The sequence below is a fragment of the Platalea leucorodia genome, assembly GCF_965183815.1.
Source record: "Platalea leucorodia genome assembly, chromosome: 4".
Lineage (NCBI taxonomy): Eukaryota > Metazoa > Chordata > Aves > Pelecaniformes > Threskiornithidae > Platalea > Platalea leucorodia.
The window spans coordinates 33,884,125-33,909,684 of record NC_138826.1 but is presented as its reverse complement, the minus strand read 5'-3'; the positions used below and the strand labels follow the sequence as shown (position 1 = coordinate 33,909,684).

Genomic DNA, 25,560 nt, shown 5'->3' with positions numbered 1-25,560 from the left:
ACATGCGGTCATGACGATCCTTCTGGGGAACATTTAATGTGTATTTTGAAGAAATATTTTGCTTGTATGTAGTGAACTTGAAGACTTCGGGGAGCTGGGCTTGTTGCTTGTGTGTGCTATACACATGCATTGGAAATTCACTGCTACTGAAAAACGCAAGAGGTGCAGGAAATGTATGCTTCGTGTGCATGTGCAGTGATGAGATGGAGAAACGGCTCCATGAAATAGAGCCATTTGGAAAAGGTCTGTGGGCTAGATTTATTTTTCCTGCTAGGTCATTCCTGCCTTGGCCTGTAACTTCTGTTGGCTCAGGTTACAGCTCTTGTGGACTGAAAGCAGAGACTCCGGCCCTGATAACCGTCTGGGAGCTTGTTCTACATGATGATGTTTAAGTGACTGAAAAACAAGTGCTACAAATCATATGTCTAATGAATAGTCAGATTGCTAAGGTTGTAATGTCGAGCGCTCAAAATAGGAAATGTTTAAATACAGGTTTGCTTGTACAACCTTGCTGCCTTTTCTTTGTGGTGCTTTACCACCATATACTCTTTAATTACATTAAAACTTGCATAACAGTGTGTGGTCATGGTTAAACTGCTAAGTAAAAGTTATTTGAGGGTTGATACATTTTTTTAGGCTTCATCTTGACGTTTTCTTTGTCACAATGGCTTTTTCATATGCTGCATTTTTATTAATTATTTAATGCCAGTATTTTGATATAATAAAAACCCTTGAAGGGAACACACTGATTTTTATATGTTTTGAAGAAAAGCATTTAAATTATTTTTAATTATTTTAAATAAATTCAGGAATTGACTGTATTAATTATGAATTTCACATAGCTTGTTATACCTTGTTTGTAATGAACCCAATACATTAATTTTATAAATATTTATGTTTGTGAAATGAGCCTGTTTTTATAACTTGCTTATTTAATTTTCATCACTTGTGTGTTTCAGTTGTGCAAGACTCTTGCAGGTCAACATGAAAATGCAGAGAGAGAAGCTATTTTAAGTGTTTACAAATCTGAAGTGGAATGGAATTGCGTACTATCAAACAATTTACTTCATTGCTGATGCTAAGAGATTATTTGGCATATACAAATACTACTGAACGTTTGTGTTTAGGAAGCTGGTCGATTCTGAGGGTTCTTTTAAAGTGCTGTTCCTTGTGTGGCTTTCCAAACCACAAGGTGTATGCACCCATGTCTTGAAGGTAACTGAATTTTTGAGACAAGGTCTCGTAAGGCTGCATGAGTGATGTCGAGCTGAAAACATCTGATCATGGTTAAAACTGACTTGGGAGACAAATGTATGTCTTGCGTCATTTGACTCAACTTATTACTCTAGTCAGTCTGTGGCCATTGCGGATTCATATGACAATATGCTGGATCACTTGGTAGGCATCGAGTGAAAAACTTGCTGTGGCTGGAGTTGACAGTAGGAGTGTTGTGACAGAAGCATTTTGACATGTCCAGCCAAAACGTAATTGACCTTTTAAAAAGGAGGGGGGTGAGGGTATGAAGGGGAGACAGAATTTCCAACTATAAATGGAGATTAAAAGGAACTGTATTTTAACACTTCAGATAATTGCTTATATAGATATTCCTTTATTATTGTAATAAAAAACATATCTTTTTTTTCCTCTTACAGCAGAACTCATCTACTGAATAGCTGAAATGTAAGAGGAATTGTGTTTTGAGGCAGTTCTGCATGTGGCTTTAATGTTACATGATAGGTAACATTTAGAGTAGTCGAAGTTATCAGGCTGAGGTTCAATACTGACTTTTTTCTCTGTTAGTGTGTTTTGGAAATAAAATCTGGTAAGCCTATAAGTTTGTGGGGTTTTTTGTTTTTGTTTTTGTTTTTGTTTTTTTTTTTTTTTTTTTAAAAAAACAACAACAAGCAAACAAAAACTGGAGCAAACAAAACCCCGCTTTCCTCCTTACCTGCCAGGCTTGTGTATTAAAAAAAAAAAAAGCCCAACAGCTTGGGGTTGTGAAGGAAACACACCAAGGTATTAGTGCTTGTTTGTTTCTAAAAGTATGGGGCTTCTAGGAGATACTGTATACCCAAAGATAAAAATCTACAGGTCTGCTGTTTGTGGAGCTCTGTTACTCCTGAAAATGTATCTTGAAGAAGGGAAAAGGAAAAAAAGTAAAAGAAAAAATGAAGAAAGTACTTGTGTGTGAGAACTGAGGAAGTGACCCTCAGGGTTGCCGTAGATTAAACAGGAAATCACACTGCAAATTGAACCCAGAACTTCAATTCCAGCTCACCGCTTTAACCGCAAGAGCATTCACTCTCTTTTCTTTGCAGACAGGCCACCCAGCTGAAAAAAGGTACCTTTACTTGGAGGGAAGGCTGCGCCCACGTCATACTGGGACTTTGGTGGAACTTCTTTGTCCTTCAGCCCTTACAGATGGAAGTGTGCTGCTGGGCAGTCACGATAGTTGGCAGTAGCGTGAGCTGTTAGTCCCTGAGTTACTGTTCACTTCTGTTCTTGTGGTGCTTCGTGTTTCTCCTTGTCTGAAACGCACATTGCATGCAGTGTGCTCGTTTCAGGTGCGACTGGAAGGTTAGTAGGAAAAAATAACTCCAGCCTGGGAGAGCTGCAGTGTAAAAGTTCCTCCTGTAAGGGAACAGTATCAGCTCACTGGAATATTTATTGCATTTGTGTGACCAGTAGTTTTCCATACTGTTTTAACCTGGTGCCAGAAAGTACAGCCAGAGCAGTAACTTGAGTTAGTACTGCTGGAGGAGGAGTGTGTGCTTCAGGAGAATTGGGAAACTTAGATTTTATTTTATGCAAGAACTGCGTATTCTAAAATCATGCCATTGTGACTTTCTGCACTTCACGCCCTGTTTACCTCATCATATTTTTTAGTAGGACTTTGGGAAAGGCTGCTTTCTGAAGTGACAGCTTTAGTTCGGTGTAACATGTGCAGCAACTGAGATCATCGTTTCCCGAAGCTGTCCCAACCTTTCAGTCTATATTCAGTAGCAAAGATTGAGTTTCTTGTGTACAGCAACCAGATGAAACTGCTCTTCGGCTCCATCTGCAGGCGTATATTGTCCATAGGGTCCTGTCAACAAAAATTGCACCGTAAAAAGATGGATGAATTGTAAAGAGGTCATGGTGGCTCCTGCCTTAAAGATGAGGGACCTTCAAGAGTGGATTAGATCAAAACAGTGCTCGGTAGGCTGTCTCCAGCAAGATCACCTGAAATCTAGTGTCACCTCTACTCTGGATGCTGCTGGAGACAGGTGATGCTTTGTCAGCATGCAAGCCAGGCATATTTGGCATCTGGCTTTCAGGTGGTTGAGTGTAGGTGACTGGAGCAGTTTGTGAAACACTTGTTACTGAAATTGTGTCTGAAGTGAGAGCCGAAATTAAAATGCAAGATCTTGTTCATGTCGGATCACTGAAAATGTTGTGCTGGTATTGACTAAGGAGTAGGTATTAATTGTGATTGTGGAACCTGCTTATGTACTATGCAGTATCAGGAAGGCTTGTGAAGCTTTTAGAAGAACTAACTGGGGGGAGAAGGGAGTGTGGGGAGCTGTGATTTTTATTTTTTTTATTTTATTATTTTTTTATTTGACTGTGTTCAAGCTGATGCCTCATCAGAAATACTGGATTTTGCTGCTTTATAAAATAGTGCCACTAGAGCAGTGTGGTTGGGGTATGGTCCAGTGATACAGAAAGAGAGCATCCCACCGTAAGCAGAAGCTGCTGGGTGTACTAGAAGCAAGGGGGCAGAGGGAAATCAAGCAGTGTGAACTTGGTCTGCTAAAGGTATATTTACAGGATGAAGAACTGAGAGCAGAAAAAGATTTTAACATTAAACTTTCCACAGTTTATGCTAGTATATGCAGCATGTGGAAAAATAACTTCTAATGAGATTCACTCCCTAATATGATACTCAGTTACTGTATAAAGTTTAGGAGAAATATGTTTCTTAATTCTTTTAAAATTAGCTCATTGGATTGTAAGCTCACAAGGACAGGTTTTACAACACTTCATGCATCAGCTCTACTAGTGATCAGGATTTCACATGCTACTGCAATAGCAATAATAATAGGATTTTTCTTCCTAGAAAATATAAGAGGTTTTGTGTGTTTTATGTGCATAAGGTGCTTTTTCCCCCCCCTCTTCGTTCTTGATTTCTTGCAAAGTAACATGATAGTCTTTGCCATTTATGGTCTTGACCACAATAATTACAGATTTTTCCTTAGTGAATGCGTCTATGAAACGCTCTGAGTTAGCTATACCTGGAGTTTTGAGACACAGGAGACAGGTGGATGTGACTGTGGTTATGCAGCAAATCTGTGGTGAAAGTAGATTGCTTGTTTCAGGTTTCCAGAGATTGACTGATCCGGTGTTCTCATTTTATATCACTCAGCGCCTTAGCAATTTATTTTGTAATACAGTACACAGAACAGAGTGAATTGCTGTTACTGTTTTTCGATGTTGAATGTGATATGGATAATAGAGAAGAACCAAGAACTCTGTACCCTCATAGAAGACCCACAGAAGACTGATTTCCATACTGTTTCTCATTTTTTGCTGATCATATCAGAGCTTCTTTTCAAATGCAGATACTTAATAAAGAGGCAGATTAGCCATATGGGAACACAGTGTATATGTGTCCAGAAAAATATTGCAGTGACAGAGTCTGTGCGGGAAATAGTATTAAAAAATGATTTTTTAATGACTGTGTTACAGCATCAGTTTGATTATGGGCTAAATGAGTAACGGATATCAAGATTTTAGGCAATATTAAGGTAAACATGAATGATTTTATTACTTGAGATAATTGAACTATTTCCGAGTAATGAGTAACAAGATGAAGGGAAAGTTTCAGAATGAAAACAGGTGGATTTAGAAGAAATATGGTAATGCATCATGTGCTTTTGTACCCAGTCTTAATAACTGTATGATGTTTTTTGACTAAAAAGTTCGTGTTGAAATTGCTGACCCTTGGGTAATTTAAGTGGACATTCATTGTATTAAATAGGATGTGTGGATATCTGGAACTTACAGTTCATACTTAGATTTCTAGGGTTCCTATTGTTTGTTCAGTTGAGAAATATATTCTTTGTATAATGGAGGCAGATGTAATCATACTCAGCTTTTCCTTTGAGCGAGTTGAAAGCAAGCAGGTGTCCTACGCGGTGTAAGCAGAGGGGGTTGTGGCAGAGCAGTTTAAACAGGTCTAAATTGTGGCTGTTCATTCTTCGTTTCCACGTGCCAGCACTCTGCCTGTGTGTTACGCCAGTTTAGGAAGCGGATCCAGGAAAGAAAAATGGGAGGAGGAGGGGAAAGGATTAGTTTTTGGGTGTCTCCTTCTGCCTGTGCTGGCCTGCTGCCTGGTTGCATGAGCATCCGTGCAAACACAAAGGAGGGGCATTGCTGCGTGGCTGGGAGTGGGCTGGGATCTTGGCAGCCCGTGTTCACGTTGGCCTAAGCACCCATCATTAATGTAACACCGGGATCGGGCTATGAAGTGTTGTGCAGGCTCGGTGCTGTAATAATGTGATTTTAGAGCTTTTGATTGGTACAAAGCATGAGCAGAACAAATCTGTGCAAGTTAGAAATGAACAGAAATCAAAGCAGAAACACCCTGATTCTCTTTTTTAGAACCAAGTGCTTTCTCATTTAATTTTAGGTGAGCTTGGTCTGTGTTACTGTCTCTTATTGTCTGAACCGTTGAAAGGCAGACACCAGTAGAAATTCTGTGTAGTGAAGGCAATGGAGGAGTTGATTTTGGAACAGCGTGCATGAATTTTAACGATTTGAGGACAATGAACCCTTGCAATTTGACTTGTTTACTCTGTTCCGAAATGTCTCTGAAGATGTAAGATTGTGAGTAGCCCTAAATAAAGCCACATTTAGTGTAGATGATGGTATTGAGATCAGTTAGTTTCCTTGAGTTTTAATCTTCTGAGATGTGAGCTGACAATTTAGCATTTCTTCAGAGCTCTTGGGCAACTCTATATTGTCTTGATGTGGCAAGTGGTAATACCAATGCTGAACATGCTGGAGTAGCGGTTCTCTGCCACTGAGATGCACAAACATTAAAGAGGAGGTGCTGTGCAAGACCTAAGCTCCTAAGCTAATAAACTGTGCCAGACCCTTTTTTTTTTTCCTTTTATTTCCTTTTTTTTTTCAGGTTGGGTTTGTGCCAGCTCTGCTGGTGACAGGGAGAAGGGAGCTGGTGGCAGATAGTGGGAAAGGGCCAAGACAAGAAAGTGAGTGATAGAGACAGGAGAAGACCCAAGAAGGCAGAGATAAAGATGTGAAGAGAAGGACTTGATGAAAGGAGGATTCAACTGAGGATTTTCCAAACCACTGCTTTAGATTTTGTGATACTGGCGATATCATGAGCAGAATTTGCAATTGTCCTATTGTTCCAACAACTCTAAAGACATTTATGTTCTTTAAGTAACTTTTCTTGTAGGCATGGAGCGTCTCTCTGTTTAAGTAATTGTCTCTTGGGAGTACTAGGGAATATGTCATCCAGTTGGAAGATCACTGGCATAATGAAACTTTTTGAGCATTTTCCACTGTACAATATGTATAAAGAGATGGTTATTTTGGCACATTTTGGGCAGATTATGGAAGCTAAGCTTTCAGTGAAACTCTAATTATGCTTCTGCTTCAGTTCTTAAATTTTCCTCGATCAAAGTTTACTGAAATAAAACTTACTGAATCTTTACATTTTGTAAGCTGGTATAATTTTATTGGAATCAGGGAAAATCACAAATCTGAAGTTCAAGTGATGTGCGTTTTATTGCAGGGGATGAAAACACGCCTCAACCCTATGTTGTCTCATTTGTTAAAGGTGGTGGCTTGGGAATTCTGTATTTCTGTCATTCTGGGCTCTCTTTGGACTGTGGAACTAAGAGTTGGCTCTACCAATTTGTAGCTGTGGTCTTTCATTTGTCCATATGAAATACCCTTTGTGGCCTTTTAGAGCAGACTTCCAAAAGATAACTCTGTGTTCCATTTGTCAAGTTTCTAGTATGTACATTAAAAAAATATACAAACACCTGAACTGTAGGGAATGTGAGGGAGTGAGCTCATACTGGCTGGCTTTCTGTTGAACAGTGCCTATGTGCTATAGGAGAGCTGAAATGGAAATTGTCTTCTCTAGTGATTCTTCATGGGGAAGATTTCCAGAGTAGCTCTCCTCTTGCGAAATTTGGAAATCCTCAGGGTAAAGGCATTTTTTAAAGTTAATGTCGTATGTAGTGAAGTAACAGTTCTGAGAAGTAATATGTTTTCCTGGGCTGGTACTTGGGCAGAAATTCTCATGAGAAGAGCTGTGCTGCCTGTGGCTCAGAAGCAAGGCATATATGGGTGAAAGAATAAATGCGTTATTTGACTTTGCTAGAAAGCAGGGCTGCAGTCTAAGGGATCTGGAAAGAAGGCACGGTGCTGAATACAGCAGTCTCAGAGCTGCGCTTCAGCTCATAATGGAGAATGTTTAGAGACGAGTTTGGTTTTAGGAACAGAGTAGGTAAAAGTAGGCACCTGTGAATCAGTAATGCTTTTATACAGTTAAAAAGGTTGGGGAGTTCGGGCATTTGGTTGGGGGCAGGCCACTTTAAAGCACCAGTGTGGTTTCCCAAGTTGAAAGATGGGGAACAAAAAAGGAAGAAAGGTGCTATAATGTTAGAAAAGGGGATGGTAGCAGTGCTTAGATCCATCCTACTGTTCTCCAGGACGACGGGCAAGATTAAAAATAAAAAAAAAAAAAGAGGTGAAAGGCATTTAAAGGGGAATGGAATAATTGCAGCTTTTAATGTGGAAACTTGCTCCCTTTTTTCTTAAAACTATGTCTTTACTTCACAGCAAGCAAGAGCAGAGCAGGAAGAGGAATTCATCAGTAATACTCTATTTAAGAAGATTCAAGCTCTGCAGAAAGAAAAAGAAACACTTGCAGTAAACTATGAAAAGGAAGAGGAATTTCTCACTAACGAGCTCTCAAGAAAACTGATGCAGGTAATTGGTGCCTTTACTGATGTTTCTCCCAGGAGCTTTGGGACCAACTGGTGGTTGAACTTTTTTGTGTGACTGCAACTGGAGTCAGAGGGATATGGTCAGGTTGTAGCTGTTGTAAAGCTGACACTTGATAAAGGAAAGTACAAGAAGAGTAGTGAGTAAGCGTTTTTAATATGTTGCTTTAAAGTGTGCCTCTGCAAACTCATGGTGTTGAGAACCTGAAAGTTTGTATAGAGATGCAAAGAAATGGATGTTGCTTAAAGTAAATGTTAACTGTCTTACAGAAGAGAGCTACTGATTAATTTAAAGTGTTAGTGAAACTGAAGCTATTTTCTGGAGTACTTGATATTTAACAGGAGTCCTGAAATATTACACTTTATATACAAGAACGTGCAGTGATGCTTGAAGGAGACTTTATCCATACTTTTAACAAAATGGTTCCTTCTCTTGAATTAAAACATTTACATCAGTCGGGTGCTAAAAGTAAAAAGTTGAAGATGCTGGGATGATTTATGGCAGAGAAACTTCTTTTCATTACGCAAGTTGCTGATTTTTGGAAAGTGGGTACGTATTTGTTGGAAGTGGTGTATATGCTTGTCCTGTTCTGATAGACTTGCCTAAATACCTGCTTTTGGTCTCTGTAGGAGACAGGGTGCTAAGTCAGGTGAATGTTTGGTGTGATCCACTATGGCTTTTTTCATGCTGTTACTTATAAGCTTTGTCATGAAAAAATAGTCAGTTTTAAATAACCTAATTTGTATGTTGTAAGCACTTCTTACATTCCGCAGCTGGAGACTTAAGGCATGTTTAGCCCTGCAGTTAGGAAATGCACTGTTTGGAAACAACATTAGAGCTAATCCCATCTGATGCTTTTGTTACTGAAAATAAGGACTTGATATCCTTGATCTGGTATTACTACTTCCCCTTGCTGTTCTTGAGGACTGACAAGAATGTTTCTGAATCAGACATACGTTTCCTTTCAAGGTCATACATTTTTATGAAAAATAGAGAAGCAGATGGCAGTAAAATAGGGTTATCAAGTGTTCTTTCCTAATTGAAGTAAGATGTTGATATCACTATAAAAAAAGCTTTCCACTAAAGTCTCTTCCAATAAAGGGAGAAATGCTTTGTTGAGCAATGTTGTTTAATTGAAAGGGCTATGTGGAAATCAGTTACAGAACCAGGTTACATGGGGCTGTACTCCACATTGTGTAGAGCAAAGTAAAACTTACGTTAAAAGTAAAAGCATGAATTACAGTTGATTTTGCTGAAGGGTTTTGAACTCATATAATGACCTTGCACACAAATTTGTACTGCACAAGTTCTGCAGCAACTGAATTGCTGTATCTAGTAATTGCTTAAAATATGCTTAGCCTTTTTCCTAGAATTCAACTGAGAATGCTTTAAAGCTATGTCTTTAACAGTTCTTAAATGACTAATATTATGCAAAATAGGTTCACACATTACAAAGAGAAATATAAGCTTCTTGTCAACCTAAAACTACAATTAATTTTTATGCTTTTCTGCTATGGATTTTCAGAAAGTATCCTTTGACTGTTGCCCCAAATTAAGGAAAAAGGTAACAATCTACTGTTCTCAAAATGGCCAAGGGGCTGCCTCGTTGTAATGTATGAAATAATGCAAGGGCATTATGCTGTTTATCCATTGGAAACTCTTAAAGGGTGTAACTTCATTCTCACCAGTGAGAGAAAGATTCAGAGAAGCATGTATATCTGAAACAGAACGCAGGCATAAAACTGGTGAAGTTATTCTTGCCTTTTGTGTGGCATCTGGAGAAAATCCTCAGTCTTGAGTTCAACATCATCCCGTAAATATTATCTGGCTTCCAGTAGGAAAGCTGCAAGTTTCTGCTGAAATAAAGTAAGTACATAGCCATAACTACAATAATATGGAGGTAAAATTCTGACCATTGCTTGCTTTTACTGAACAGTATCTCAGCCCACAGCCTTACACTTCATTTCATGTGGCCTTCCTTTAAGCCTCATTCAGTGTTTGATAAACATGGTCATGTCAACCAGAAGATTTTAAAAGGTGGCAGTTCTTAAATGTACCTGTGTTCCAAATTGTTAGCCCTAAAATGGTGTAATTTCTCACAGCATTATTAGGTAGCAGTTTTTGGAAGTAAATTGTGAGTTTGTCCTCTATCTAAATACTAATCCAACTTACTTGAAAAAGAGACAGCTGTCAACATCCTGTCGATGTTGGTAGTGGTTGTTTCTGTGAAGGGTGAGTGGCATGGAATATCTTGCTTACAGGTTCACCTGTTAACTGCAGTGCACAGAGAAGATGATAACAGATATATCAAATCTCTAGTGCAAAGCCTATTTTAAGCTGTGTCAGAGGAATCTGCCTGGTCAGCAGGTTTTGTAGTCCATACATCTGGATGACCTTTCATACCTTTACAGTGTCTCAAGACTTGCAGTACAGGTGGAGGACTGTTTGTTTTAAAGCAAACAGTTTAATATTAAAACTATTATTCTGTTTCTGTGTATGCTGAATGCAGATCTCATTTCATGGATTGATTATGTCTTTGGTGTGATAAACTTGCTGTGAAATGCAAAAAAATGGGTATTGATATATTCTCTTAAACACTAGTAGCATGCTCAGCAGTTTATAAGTTACACGCAGGAAATGGTCCCTTCCCCTAAAGAGCTTAACTGTAGAATTAGGAAACAGTTTAATATTACAGTATGTTTCCACAAAAATAATTTTCTATCTCTATAGTGATCATGGATTTAGTAAGTTGGTATTAGAGTATTGGTGAGCTGGAGGCAATTTTATTAAGTAGCAAAGAACTGAAAATAATATTGACATTGAGTTTTGTTTTATGATAGCTTATCTGTTGTTCGGAGGTTTTGATTCTTCAGTTATGAATCCTGGAAATTATACCCATGTAGACTGCCAGATAAAAAAATCTGATAAGAGAAACTCGTGATATTACAAATAAACTCCTTTTGTGGAAAAGGGGGCATTATTAGCACATATCACATGGTCAACTTAGTATTTATTACAATATCTTTTCTAGTTTGGGGTACTCTTCCCATTCCACAGGTGTAGTGCTAAATTCCTGACTAATGTTTTTCAGACACAGAAAGTTAAGATAATTACAGTTTACTTTTCTGAATTTCCTGAGATTTGTGAGTGCCAATATTTACCATTACCTACTAGAATGTAGCAAGTCTGTCTTTATTAGAGGATGCAAGACTGATGAGGCAGTTATAAGGCTAATAGGGAATTGATAAATGCCCACTTCCATTTTTGGTATCTTTGCTCTGGAGAGAATTCTAGCTAAATTATACACAGACCTTGGATGATAACTTAACCAGAAATGCAGTAGTCTCCAGTGGAAGTGTTGGCAGTAATTGGTTGCTCCACTGTTCTTTGCTATTTGGGGTTAAACTCTTAATCTCTGTGTGTGTTTGCCAGGCAACATTGGTCCGATGTGGAAATAGACTTTTAAAATTCATGCTGTCAGACATTGTGCATCAAATGTCTTCCTGCTTTTTGTATGAGTAAGGGGGGAAAAAAATGCATATTAATCTGTTTTGTCTAAGGCTTTGCCTTTTGGAACAGTGGGAGGGGTGTACTTCTGGTAAACTGCATATGATTTGTAGTCTCTTAATTTTTCAAGTATTTACTAGTCTGTGGCTGTGTCAAAATTACTGCCATATTATTCAGTAGAAAGCTACCCAGCAGAGTGACTTTTTTCATAGTGCCTGTGCGTTTTTTGCTTTGTCAAACCTTTGTTTGTCGCAATTGTAGGGGCTTATGCATCGCATTCAGAGTGGCATCTGGAATGAGCTCCCAGAGTGTTAAAACGTGTTAAATGTGAAAGCTGTCTGTCAGAGCACGAGCTGCAGTGCTCCGCGCTAACAGCCTAACAAGAATTCCCCAGTTCAGCATGATGTGCATTACTATTCTAAAACACAGAGTTAGATCAGGTTTTCAATATTGTAAGAAATTAAATTTGAAACATTTTTACTATATGCCAGACTGATTCTAAACGTACACAGTAGCACATGAAAGAAGGTGTTTTCACTGGAATAATACTGTCTTCCTGTTGCCAGGCTTTCTGGTGCCATTCCATTGCTTGATACTACCTGTTTATAACTGTGTGGCATTAGCTTTTACTGCTTCTACAAGCCCAATAAATAAGCATACACTCTTACGAGTTGAATTTACTTTGTTTAGCGTAATTTTTAATTTTCTAGGCTGAATGCTGCAGAGATGAAGGAGCACATGCATCTCAACAGAGGTTTTGGAGTAAACAAAAGCTTTTCATCACATACATTTCTGATAAAGTTCTTATAACCTTTATATACATTCACTATATTTTCTCATGTACTTACTCTAATTATATTTTTGTCTACCTGACTAAGTCTCTGGAAAGTTTGGAATAATATTTTTATAGAGTCCTTGATCCCTAGTCATTATAGAATGGTAGTAATATTTTGCAGAGTATCATTAGAAGTGTTTTGATGCAGGATCTGTTCTTGCAGCTGTGGACATGGACTTGTTGAGTTACTGTTTTGAAATTTAAAGTAGTAAATCTTGAAGATTTATCTTTTGTAAAACAAGGCCGCTCAAAAGAGTAATTAATTTTTAATATTGTTTGAACTTACAAAGTCAATTATTCTTTAAATTGTGCAACAGTACTTTTCAAAATCAAATACAGATTTTTTTTTTTTCAATACTCTTATGGAAGTGCAGATTCGTCCAAGTATCTGTCCTTGAAAGTAAAATGTTACAACACACCGAGATAATAGCATCGTGCGTAGTAAGGCAGATTAAGTAATTGGGAGGCCATACAGAACTGTTTGTCATGCAAGTCTGATTCTTGACAATTCTTTCAAAAATTATAAGTCTGTAAACATAAGCTATTACCCTTCCTGCTCTCCAAAATATGATGCGTCAGCTCAAGGATGCAAATGTGATTGTGCAGAATAAACAGAGTCAGCTCATCTGTCATTTATTTGATGAACATCTGGACATAAAGAGGAGGCAAACTGCTGATACAAATTTGTTAATAAATAGGACTTTCAGGATGCAGCAAAGGAGGAATTGGACAACTTTTGAGGGCTGGAGTACTAAAAATAGACTGTTCAGTACAATGTACAAGGTCATAGTCTGGGGTATAAATGAGGATTGTTTTTTTTAAGGGGGAACTTCATCCATTAGCTCCTTTATTTCATAAAAACACTTACCGCTGTCCCAGAATAAGCCAGTACAGTAAGGAAATAAGGTAAATATGGTTCTACATTGTATCAGGAAACTTATTTCTGTAGAGAGAGAAGGGTATTACTGTAGTCATATAGGACTTCCCTGAACCAACACATGCACTCTTTCTGCTGCTTTGTATTTGATGGCCCCGTTCTCACTTTAAAGTATTAGTCTCTCTTGCAGCAAACCCATCTCTGATCTTATGTAGCTGAAAATTCCCCCAGTATCCCTCCTACAGTTTTCGTATGCAATTCAAGGCCTATAAGACATTGTTAGCAATTCTGTTTTTCAGCGTTAGGGTTTCAGCATTAACTGTTTTTTGTTTGTTTTGATTTGTTTTTTGTGATCAAAGCAAATAAAAGGGAAAAATTATTTTACCCAATTGTGAGTGACAGACACCATTAATATGTATTTTGGGGTACATTATTAGTATTTTTCTCCCATTTTGAATAATGAAGCCGAAAGGATGAAGGGGAGTAGCACAGTAAAGTAGGTTAATCAGAATGTCCGAGAGGGCTTTCATCCCTTTTAGCATTCAAGGGGAAAGTGTTTGTGGGTTTCTTTTTATTCCCAGTCACTTTGCTTTCTGGTGTGTTTACATTAAAATCAAAATAGAAGAAACTCCTCTCTCCTGGCTTCGCTTAGTAGCTTTCTGATCAGCTGGAATGGTCCTTTGGCTGCAGTACATTCACACTACCAAGGTAGGGTTTAGTAGATCCTACACAGCAGTAACAGATCTAATGAGTAAGCCTCATCAGTTCCTGTGTGATGGAAATTCCAGCAAGCTTTAAAAGGAATGATTTGATGAGCAAGGTTGTGCTATTGCAGCTCAATTTGTTTTAAGTAACACAGGAGTTGCATTTGCATGAAGCACACAAGAACAAGAAACAGTATTTGTTGTTAAGTTGGTTTGAGGTGCCTTCATGCAACTGTATGATCTGCCTGACTCACTGGACTGTCTGCAAATGCTAGCAGTCCCCAGCCACATGCTTTCTGTTAGCAGCATCTGGCTTTAGGATGAGTAAGAGATTCTGGCTATGTGCCTTTTCGCGGTTTAATTTGCTAACTAAATATAGGCCGATTACAGCAACTGGCTTTGGTCTCAATTTTTAGTTAGGTGAAAAAAAAGCGTCTAGCTTTTTTTAATGAAGCAAAATGAAGATTGATGGAAGTGCAGCAAGAACCTTGAGCTAGGTGGTAATCCGCGTGCTGTCTGCTCCTTGGGCTCTTCAGCTGTCTCAGTCTTAAACTGTAGCTCCTGCGTAGGGGTGGAGAAGGAAAAGAGAGGGGCTTATGGAGTTGTAAGACTAAATAATGTCCTCTTCGTATTAAACCTGGTTTTTTTCCAACCAAGCTTAACTCCAGTACTGAAGTAAGAAACTTCAAATTTTTGATTATCAAACAACAGGAACAGTATTTTAATTTAGAAGTGTGAATATAAATTTTTCTTCTCATGAAAATCTCACTTAGGAGCCCTGCGTATTCTCACAAGAAATGAAATGGCTTAATTTCCAACTAGACAGTTTAACAAAATTTCTTAACCATTTGATCAAGAGCTGCCATGAAGTCTCAGTGATTATAATGTTGGAGTCTAGGTGGCTTCCTCAAGTGCATGGGAATTTCCATGAGCATCAGGGGTCTTAGAAAATATACTGTAATTTAGTAAGTGAAAGGAATAAATTTCATTTATTTTTTAATTACTCTTCTGGTGCTTATTTTGTGAAAAATAAAATCTCAAAATTGATAGGCCCTGAAAACACAGTTAAACTGCAAACTTCTCCCATATGTATATTGGCAAATAGCTACTGTCTGCCTGGTGCTCTCTCTACAACAGCCTTTCTGCCAGGCTGCACTTCACAGACTATTTTGTCTCTAAATAGCAGCAAAAGGAACTGAATTAATGAACTAGCAGTTTTAGCTTGTTTTAAAATCAAAGTGTGTTTCTTCACTGTGGATATCCAGCAATGTCAGCTTGTATCCGTGACTGTGAGGTGCGTCTCCATTTCCTCAGATTCTCCTCACACATTTAAACACTATGATCTTACGTATTATTATGTGATAGCCAGAAGAACTGGCCTCGAAAATAAGCAGGTGGAGAAAAGTGCCTGCAATTTTCAGTGGATGGCCAGAGCACAGTGTAATTACACCATTGTCTTTTGGTGACATTTGCTTTTCCCTAAGTCAAATTCACGTGTTCATACCATGGTGCCAGTCACGCTGTTTTACCCACAGGAAGACTTGGGTCCCTGTTTCGGAGGGATTCCATTGTGATTTTTTACTTTAGTGTTAAAAGTTACTCTAGTCCAAGCCATAATTTATGTTAAAAAGGGGGGGGGGGGGGGGAAGGGGGGAGGGGGTGTGTGTTGTTTCCATCTGCTTCAGAGCTTTGAGAGTAAAGATTTTGTCATTGGAAGTATTAACTGAACAAAAATTTCCCTTAAGTGTTAAGAAAATGTATAACATTGATTTGAAATAACCAGTGTTTTTATGTCATTAAAATCTTTTGATTCTTGCTAGCATAGGAATAGAAATTAGATTTTTTTTTCTTTTTTTTTTTTTTTTTCTTCCCCAACTACCTTGTTGCACAGCAATTTCAGTAGTATGACTTCAGTCAAGATTTCAAACTTTCAGCTGCCTGGGAGAAGGAAGTGCCAAGACCTGCATTTTGTGCTTTGGGTGCTCTTGAGATGATGCATTTAGATTAAAATTAACGCTTTTGTGAACGTTATGATAGATTTTTGACTTTTGAAATGTCTGTAATTATTTTATATGCTATATATAATGTATCTATTTTGATTTGACTTTATTAAATGTTTGGAAATGTAGTTTACTTCCATCTGCTTTGTAAATGGAACACAGTTTGAAATGTTGCTTTTTGAAGGGCTGTTGGGTGGGTTGTGCATTTTGAAGACTTTTGAGAAGAGTTATCAGTAGAGAATTTGACGTGCAGTAGGAATAAACATGTGTAAATAAACATACAAAAGGCGTATAATGTTCCATACTTTTATTTGTGTGTTTAAAATACTTCCATGTCTTCCATGTCAATTTTTAGCTGCAGCATGAGAAAGCTGAACTGGAGCAGCATTTAGAGCAGGAACAGGAATTTCAAGTGAACAAACTGATGAAGAAGATTAAAAAACTGGAAAATGATACAATTTCGAAGCAGCTCACCCTGGAGCAGGTAACTCCTTACTTTCAGAATTATATGACTATAACACAAGGGATTCTGGAAAAAAAAAAAACAAAACTTGTATTAGGTTTGACTTAATTTTTTAAGTATGTAAGAAACTGGGCAATATCAAGAATGTAGAAAAGTCAGTTTGACTGTCAAAGCAATAAATCATTAACATAATTTATTATGAGAAACTTTGATTAATTTTTTTTCACGACCATTATAACTTTTAGTAGCGTTACTGCAGGCCTTCATGTCTGCTGGACAGCTGTGATTTTTGCAAATGCAACTTTTTTTGTAAGTAATGCTTCTTGTTGCTGTTCGTCAGCTTCCACTCTCATGCTGCTGGTGAGAAAGACTGTCACTTCTGATAGTGGTTAAGTACAACAGTAAATAATATGTAGGTGGTCTAGTTGTGCTCTAGGTCACCTTTTTGTGGCAGTTTGGATAGCACAGGACTCGAACTGTGAGATGTCAGCTGTGTGTATATTTAAAAAGACTTTATATTCGACTACATCCAACTCCGTTTCTCCCTAGGCAGTTATGAAGATTGCAGAGATAAAACACCACTTGTTTTGGTCATGTTTCCACTGGAAGTTTAGACATTGGGACTGCTATTATGTCTAATTTTAGGCATGTGCATCAAAGCATCTCGGTGGTGTTAGTAGGAGTCCTTTTGACTTAAAAGGCAAACCGATGAAACATATAGCCTTGTTAAAGAACTTCAGTTTTTCTTGCTTGCGGAAGTCCAATAATTAGGGTAGTGTAAATACAGTACATTATTTCTGTGAGTTTTCTTGCTGTTCTCATCAGATGTGGAGCTTTTGTTGCTGGTAATCTGAATTTCTACCAGTTTTGTATGACTCAGCTGTTTCTGTTGACATTGTGGATAAATAAATTAATGGCTATTTTAAAGATGAAATGGGTTTTCTTGATTCTTATGCTAACATCCTATATAGAGAGATCTATGAAACAAATTGAAAAATAAAAAGGTAGGAAGATGTGGTTGCCAGCAAATCCTTAACCAGCATAGAAATTAACATGAGATTGAAATAACTCTCTTAGCCACAAGGTGGTGGTGGCGGCCACTTAATCAAAATGCAAAATAAGTTTACATATTAAGCTGTTTTAGTCTTTGAAATGTTATCATGAGCCACAGCTGAAATCTTAATGGTATTTATTTTTGTATCATTGTTCTGGGCAGGCAGACTTGTGAAAAAAAAATTTGAAACTTGTTGCTAAAATTTGAAACTTGTTGCTACATTTGAATATCAGTGGTAGATTGTTCAGAAAACATGGATACTCAAAGATCTTTCTCTCAAATGTCTGACCTTGAAAACTTATTTGTTTATGAAGATGTTTAATTTGGCTGTCAGTCTTACTTAGAAATTCCATGCGTATTTATATGTAATGCAACGTATACCTTTGTTTTGTCTTATAGTAAGGTATGGTAAATCTAAAGTTACTTTGAACTTCAGCATGCTTTCTTCTCTTACACAAATTTTTAAAAAAAAGCTTATTGTGCTAATTAACCAGCTGAAGCAACAGCCTCTGGGGCATGTGCTGTACCTAGCAAGAAGCAACCAAGAGTTGTGAGTAGAGCAATGTTGCCTTTATTGTACACGTAGGGAATTAAGGAAGAGAGATTGCCACAGCGCTTCAACATAACCTTTGGGAGACCTCCTTTTGGAAGGAGTACTTCAGCAATGCTTTGAACATAACCTAGGGCTGCATTAGATCTATCGCTGTAATCAGTGAGCAGATAGTTACAACATATGTTCACTAAACTATTATTTTTAAAATGCGGAACATGAATTATCTATGCCTTGTGTCTTTCCTCCTTTCCTTTCTCTCGCCTAAGCTGCTTATGCCACAGGTGGTCGGTAGGTAGCCAGTTTGTAGCAGTGATGGGTGCATAGAATGTTATTCCTAAATAAAAAATTAAGTTGGATTTTAGGGTTCAAATGTGACCTGACTTAATTTTCTTAAGTCAGCTTGAAGTGGCAGAACATTCTTCTCTGAAACTAATGGTGAAGAAATTTGCAACGTGTGACTATTTCATTAACTGAATGTCTCAGTTAAAATGAGCAATAATGTTCTGTGTTATAGTTCAGTGGTTTGATGGGAAATAAATAGCTGTCAGTTTTGTCCTACAGAGGCCAAGTTTGTGTAGTCTTGCTGTTACTTTTTTAAATTGCTTTTCTATTTCATACACTACAGTGAGAAATTGGAATTGACGCAGTTAGGAGATGAGAAATAAGAATTAAATGGCTAATAATCATCTCCTTTTTCTGCTTCTTTGAAAGGAGAACAACATGAAATGTGTAAAACCTTCTGGAAAGATATTCTTGCAAAGCAGCAAAGATTTAAATCTGCCAAGGGGGCGGGGCAGATGACAAGCAGAGAAGTGAAATGTGGGATAGTGGGCTTAGGCAGAGATCATATTCAACTTTCATTGATTTAGAAGATCTACATTTCAAGAGGGAACAGTTGTGCTTGTTAGTGAGTTGGCAAGAAGACTGAAGAAGCAGTAATCCAGGAATACACAGACAATGGCTATTTTAGCTGCATTTGAAGTAAAGTAAGTGTATGTGTGAGAGAGAGAGAGATGAGAAGAAAAACAATTGGATATTGAAGAAGGTTAAAAGGGATTTTTTCCCTTCCTCTGAAGGGAAGATTAAGGTCCAAAAAAGCAAGCAATACTTTCTCATTTCCCAGTTGTGATGGTAAAAATTAAATGATGTTTTATTGGAATGTAACTTTGAACCCATGTAGAATGACACTAGTATTGACAGAGCTGCTGGTTTGGTCTTGAGGTATAATCCTATCCTGCCTATTTTAGATCAGAATATTATCACGTTCCTAACAAATCCGTTGACTAGAGTTAGACTACATTTCAAAGTACACCTGTAACTACCTAGTACACCACAAATATACGTAATTTCTGAATTCACATCTCTGGTCAGCATGCTGCAGTCACTTCTCCTGTAGGTTCAGTTCAAGGTGTTCATCCTCAAAGCTTTAATATCCTGACACTGGGAGGAACTGGGACAACCTCAAGAACAGGAAAGGAAGATACTTGTTTTCATATTGCTGGAAATGGGGAGTTTTAGATCTCTCTTTCACAACCCAGTTTCTTTGGTGTTTCATCAGAGCATGTCTGTCAGCCCTCAGGGCACATCGCAAGGCTTATTTGTATATTATTGCTGATGATTTGACTTTGCTGCTGTGCATGCTCACCTACATGCAGATTTCTAATTAATGGACTCTGCTGCCTTGGTGGTGGTTGCTATAATACTAAATATAATCTTAGATTTTTCAAATCCAAGGTTATAAATAATTTACCCTGTCTTCAAATTCCAGCGTGCTTTTCTTCCTACCATGAAATGAAATAGATTTATTTTCACTGGTATGTTTTTGTGGGTTGGTTTGGTGCTAGATCAATAACATAGTTGTAAAAGACTACGTCAGAGCAGGTGAGTCTAAACCATGCTGCATTGAAGTGATGCAAAAACCATTGCTGCAGAAGTAGTGATCTGCGGTCAAACCTTTTTCATCATGTGTTTGTATAGATAGCTATGCAACGTAGCAAAGATCCGCGTGTTGGTAATGTAGAAGCACGGTGTACAGATTCTGAGAACGTTTTGTGTACGTTCTTCCCTCTGAATGCTGTCAGCCCCAAGCGTTGGCCAAACTGGCTAATGAGCGGTGCCCAAAGGCAAAGCGCCCTGTATCTCCTGGGGCTGAGCCCTTTGCCTTCGTGCCACTCCAGCTCCTGCTGGTGGGGGGAACGAAGTGTCGGTCAGGATCCAAGTTCTCATCCCTTGGGCGAGGCTGAAGCGTGTTGCTCCTGACTTCCCTTTTACTGAAGTGTAAATTCCCTCAACTGTTAATGTACATCTGGAAACTCAGACATGGCAAGATTTACTAAACTATGTTTCTTTTTCTAATTATGTTTCCTATTACTCATCAATATATGTCTATTTTTACTTACAGTAACTAATTCCTCTAGGCTTTAAAGAAGAAAGTTGTACATTCATTAAACTTGCACTGTTACCTGAAGTGCGTACGTTTAAATTTTGTTTGGGTATCTCAATATTAATTTAGTGGTTAGCACAGAGCCCTTGCAGATTTAGATGCTGTAATAGCACTTCACCCAGTGATGCAGTAAACGTGCAAAGAAATCACTTAATCTGTTTTCAGTCTTTTAATTTTGTAATGCGGGATTATTTGCCCATCAGGAAAGTGGTGAGTGTTAACTAAGGCTTGGCTGGGAAAAATACCTCCATGCTATTTTGCACCTGTAAGGGTGTTGATCTATTCCCATATGTTTCATTATTGGTAACTTGTGGAGTTCAACTACAGGTGTTACTGAATGAGATCAGCTGTGCCTCTTATTATTGTGGTGTATTCTTATTAATATTTGCATTGTATTTGTACTAAAATACTAAAAATAGATTTCTTCATGTGTGGTTCTACATTATATCTGCTGTTATTAGCTTATAGTAGAATCAAGAATGTTTGTTCATGCAGTAAGTGAATGGGAATAATGTTGACTTTTTATAAAGCCTTTGCTGAGATAGAGATACATTTGTTTCTGCTAGTAAGGGTTGATACAGTAACACTTAAGGCAGTTCACATAATTTTTTCTTTACTATTTTCTTTATGTTGCTCCTTTATCTAACACAAGGTAAACATGGTGTCTCTTCCATTTCTGGCTTTAACTGTGATTCTTCTACTAAAAAAAAAAAAATCTAAAACTTTTCAAAAGAATAAATGCTGATTTGGTGGACAGTAAATTCAGTTTGAACTTCAGAGACGTATGGAATAGATGTCTTTGAATAGGCTTGTCATGTCATCAGTGATCTCATGTCCAGGTTTCAGGCTTCTCCTTATTGGCCAGAGACAACAAGTTCTGTGAGAAAAAATTCTGTTAAGATGACGACAACTGTGCAACTCCTGAATCTCTTGATTTTTCACTGGCTCTGTGACCAGTGTGTTGTGCCTGATTTTTGTCTCTTCTTCACCTTCTCCTTGCTGTCGTGAAGCATCATGTAAAATGGTGGTGTTATAGCAATGATCTTTTCTAATGACAGTTTCTTGCAAAAAATGTATTTCCATCATTTTCATTGATTGTTTTTCCTCTCCAGCTAAGACGTGAGAAGATTGACCTTGAAAATACTTTGGAACAAGAGCAAGAAGCACTGGTGAATCGTCTCTGGAAGAGGATGGATAAACTTGAAGCAGAAAAACGGTTTGTCTTGTTGCAGTGTGTTTGTAACTGTGGGAGGGATATAATTTAATACATAATGTTCATCTCTGTCCCATAAGAGTTGTTTGATCTGTGAGAACCTGGAAGTTAAAGCAGTTGTAAAGCTCCTTGGTTACATGGTGCCACATCCTTGATTGCTTAAAGTAGATGAAACTAAATAGTGTAAGAAATGACTTGGGACAGCTCAAAGGAATTTGGTGAATTTTTTTCAACTGCTGATAGACTCTTTTTAAAGCTTCTGGTTTGGGATCAGTTTTATGTTCATGGCCGAGAGAAAATAACTTGGTGTTTTAGTGTGTTTGTTATATGAGAAGCTCTTGTATTTTTCCTGTCTGTTCGAAGAAAACTTCAGCTTTTTCTCAGTGGTGTGCACTCATGTCATTGAGACTTCCTGATGCTTCTTCATTAGAAGTTAAGACAGCGAGACTTCATATTCCTGTGAAAGCTAAGATTAAAAATATGTATTAAAGCAACCCTCTCTTTAATGCCGTATTATAAGAACTCTCTTTTTGGGGGGAGTAGGGGAGAAGAGTTGATTAATACCTTATTTTCTTCTACATGTTTAAGGACAGTTATGTTAGTGTGACTCCGTGAATCTTGACTGGGGCCTCAGAAAACACCTGAGCCTAGGTGAACTGCAGGTTCTGTAGTTTATTTTACAGAGCCTTGCTGTGTGGAAGGTGCTCTGAAGAGCCACATGTGATATTCAACAGTGGTAAATCCATAGCAGGATGGGCCTTTGGTAGGATTTTTGTGCATCTTAGATTTAAAGCCTTCTTTAAGCCAGACCATTTCTGGTTTAATTTACCTCAGACTGTGTGCCTTACGAGGAGCTATGGTGGAGTCGGACCATGCTTTAGTACCACTTCGTATGCTACGTGTGAATACTAGGCCATGCAAAGAGTTGTGCTTGCATAGTGCTGTCCCTGCTCTTCAGGGCAGAGTTGGATCTGGCCAATCAACGTGTTTCTAGTGAAGGACAGTTTCATGCTTTCAGGCTGAAAAGTACTTTATATGTTAACTCCAAAAATCATAATTTAGAACATTTCATATCTACCATATGAAATGTTTTTCATTATAAGAGAAGTTCATTTCATTATAAGAGAAGTTCATTACTCCTGAATTTACAATCAGTTACTTGAGGTATTTGAAACTGTGACTGTATGGAATATCTTCCTCTGTGGAGATTTAAATAAAAAAAAAAAAAAAGGGGCGGGGGGGAGACTACTTGACTATGCTTCAGAAAATGGCTGTGAAGTTTTCTCTTTTGATAATGGTGAAAAGCAGAAAAGATTGTGTTTCACCATAGACATGCCTTACTCATATTTTTGTCTTGAATGTGTTCTTCCTCTAAGAACATAAATGTAAAAACACGTAAGAGATTAAATGAATTTGCTTAGAAATTATTTTGTGGAATAAGTATTGTTTGAGTATAAAACTGAGGTAACTATATATAGTCCAGAATTTGTTTTTCCTGAACTGTGTGCAGAAATATTTGGGAGTGTCAATGTCTGAATATTTTAGTAAATCGATTTGTGCTTGGACAACAATTTTTTCTTTTTTACCGCAAAATAAAAAAAAGGTAAACATTATAAATTCTTCCACAATTCTCTCCCCCAAAACAGTAATTAAAATAAATCTTATATACCTGTCAGAATCCTTGCAGTGGCTTTCTGGGGGATTTAAGGGGTTTTCTTTTCATTAGAATTGAAGGTAAACTTTGAACTTTTTTTCATACAGAATCTTGCAGGAGAAATTAGACCAGCCAGTATCTGCTCCACCATCACCCAGAGACATATCGATGGAGATAGATTCTCCAGAAAATATGATGAGACATATCAGATTTTTAAAGAATGAAGTGGAGAGGTTAAAGAAACAACTGAGGGCTGCACAGTTACAGCGTGAGTAAACAACTTGTTTTAAATCTTTTAAGTTTGTGTAATGTAAGATTTTTATATATACTTTCATGAGTTTGAATTTAAGGGAGAAGTGGAAAAATAGGGCACGTTTGTATTAAAAACGTTTTCATAATTGCAGTATTATTGGTCATTGATGTATTTATACTGCAGTTTGGGGTTTTTTTAGCTTTACTAGAAGGGTATCTGCGAGAGTCAACAGGTATTTCCTGAATATTTTGGGCCAGAAAAAATGTTTCTATCTTTTTTCTTTTTTTCAGAGACTTAGGAGTATTTCAACATTGAGATTTTTCAAAACATACTTATGGCCTACTTTATAAGAGTCTTCTTATAAATTAAGAATTACTCAAAAGAATTAACAGCTAGCAAAATAATGTTCAGTTGTATACAAGAATTTCACTTGGTTTAGAAGTTCAGTTGTATATAAGAATTTCACTTGTTTAGATTGCAGCTACCTTTAATTGTTTGTAGCTGTTAGACTAATTGTCCAGGCAGCTATTTGACTTCACAATATAGCAGAACAAGTAATCTTATTTTGTTCTTACCTATGTAAGATTGCTTTGAAGGTGGACAGAATAAATAGTTGTGTAGAAGTCTGTGTGTTTCTGTTGTAAAAATGTCACGGACCCTTGACCAGAAGTGGAAAGCCTGCTTTTTGCACTGCCTTTCAAGAGAAGATGCTATGGCTCTGAGCACATGGTCTCAGCTGGCAAGAAGGTCACTTGCACCTTCCTGTGATCTTTGCAATGCCAGTCCTTCATTCCTTTATGCTGAATCTAAAATTTCTATCCGAGTTTCATCAGTTCTGCCTAGTTGCTAGTCAGTAGCGTTATATTTCAATTGATAGGTAAGTAGATACGTAACCACATAGACAGAAAAATTTGGGCGAGTGGGAAACAGGCAATATTCTCCCCCTCTAGTGTGCTGGTCTTGACAGCCTCCGCTTAGAGAAATAGCTTGCCAGAGGCAGCGGCCTTCCTTAAAGACAGAGATGATGGGAGAGCGCTCTTTTGCAAAGGCCTTCTGTGCGAGTTTGTGATATTAATAATTTGTGTCAGCTAAAAGAAGATAAGGACTGCTAATCTTTGTACTTGCCAGTTCTGCACTGCAGCCTTCACTTACTGAACTTCAGAACGAGAGCAAGGCCTTTGATTTAAAGTACGCTTTGTACAAATCTAGCCTAATTAATTTCATTTCAAGTATTCTTTATTATTTTTAAATGGTTTCTTTTTTGAATTGTGGTGAGAAAAATTTAGAAGCGTTTAAAGTCAAATTCTCATGGAAAATAAGACCTAGGTTTAAAAGTGCCCTTTCCCTTTGTGAACAGATTAAACAGAGCTGCAATATGAATAGCAATACTGATAGAAATGGTGGATGTGCTAGCCTGCAAGCAGAAGATGAAACTGAAATACAGTTTTCAGCTTGGTGTTTGCAATATGTGGTCATTAGAGAACCTCTAGTATTACTCATAAATACTTAATAAAATCTTACTAAATTCCAATATTAGTATTACATTTTGTATTCCTGAAGCACTTAATTCTAGTCTAGGAACTGTTTTGGTATAATAATGGTTTTAAGTGATAGCGTTACGTTTAGAAGTGATATTTCCACAGAAGAGAGATCAATTGCGTATTATTGAGAGTTTGGGAACAGTCATCTAAACCAGGAATATTCTTTTGATTGAAGGGTGCTGCATAAAGAAGTGGTCACAAAGCATGATGAATCGTAATTTTTTTTTAATATCAAGGAATTAACTGCAAACTTGATCAAACCTTAGAAGACCTCACAAAATACATTGTGTCATAAGTCTTCATCATGTGTTCCATTTTATTTAAATAATCTGTCAAAATGCTTCATAGCTTTCCATGATTTGATTTTATCACTTTAAATAGCCTGTGATACCAGACCATTTAAGTGATGTTTGCTAAACTTGTTCAGAATTGCAAACT

The 25,560-nt window shown here is 37.5% G+C and overlaps 1 protein-coding gene across 4 annotated transcripts in view; it reads left to right on the top strand.

The window, feature by feature from the left end:
- CCDC6 (coiled-coil domain containing 6) overlaps positions 1–25,560 on the top strand; it is a gene marked incomplete at its 5' end in the record, with an annotated part of 54,682 nt that overhangs the window by 13,174 nt on the left and 15,948 nt on the right. For all 4 annotated transcript variants that reach the window (XR_014228102.1, XR_014228103.1, XM_082311035.1 and 1 more), the window contains 4 exons: positions 7,861–8,010; positions 16,304–16,432; positions 21,574–21,677; positions 23,436–23,596. Coding sequence is in view for 2 of the 4 variants with exons in the window: in XM_082311035.1 (XP_082167161.1) it covers positions 7,861–8,010; positions 16,304–16,432; positions 21,574–21,677; positions 23,436–23,596 (544 nt within the window). The remainder of the gene's footprint in view (positions 1–7,860; positions 8,011–16,303; positions 16,433–21,573; positions 21,678–23,435; positions 23,597–25,560) is intronic.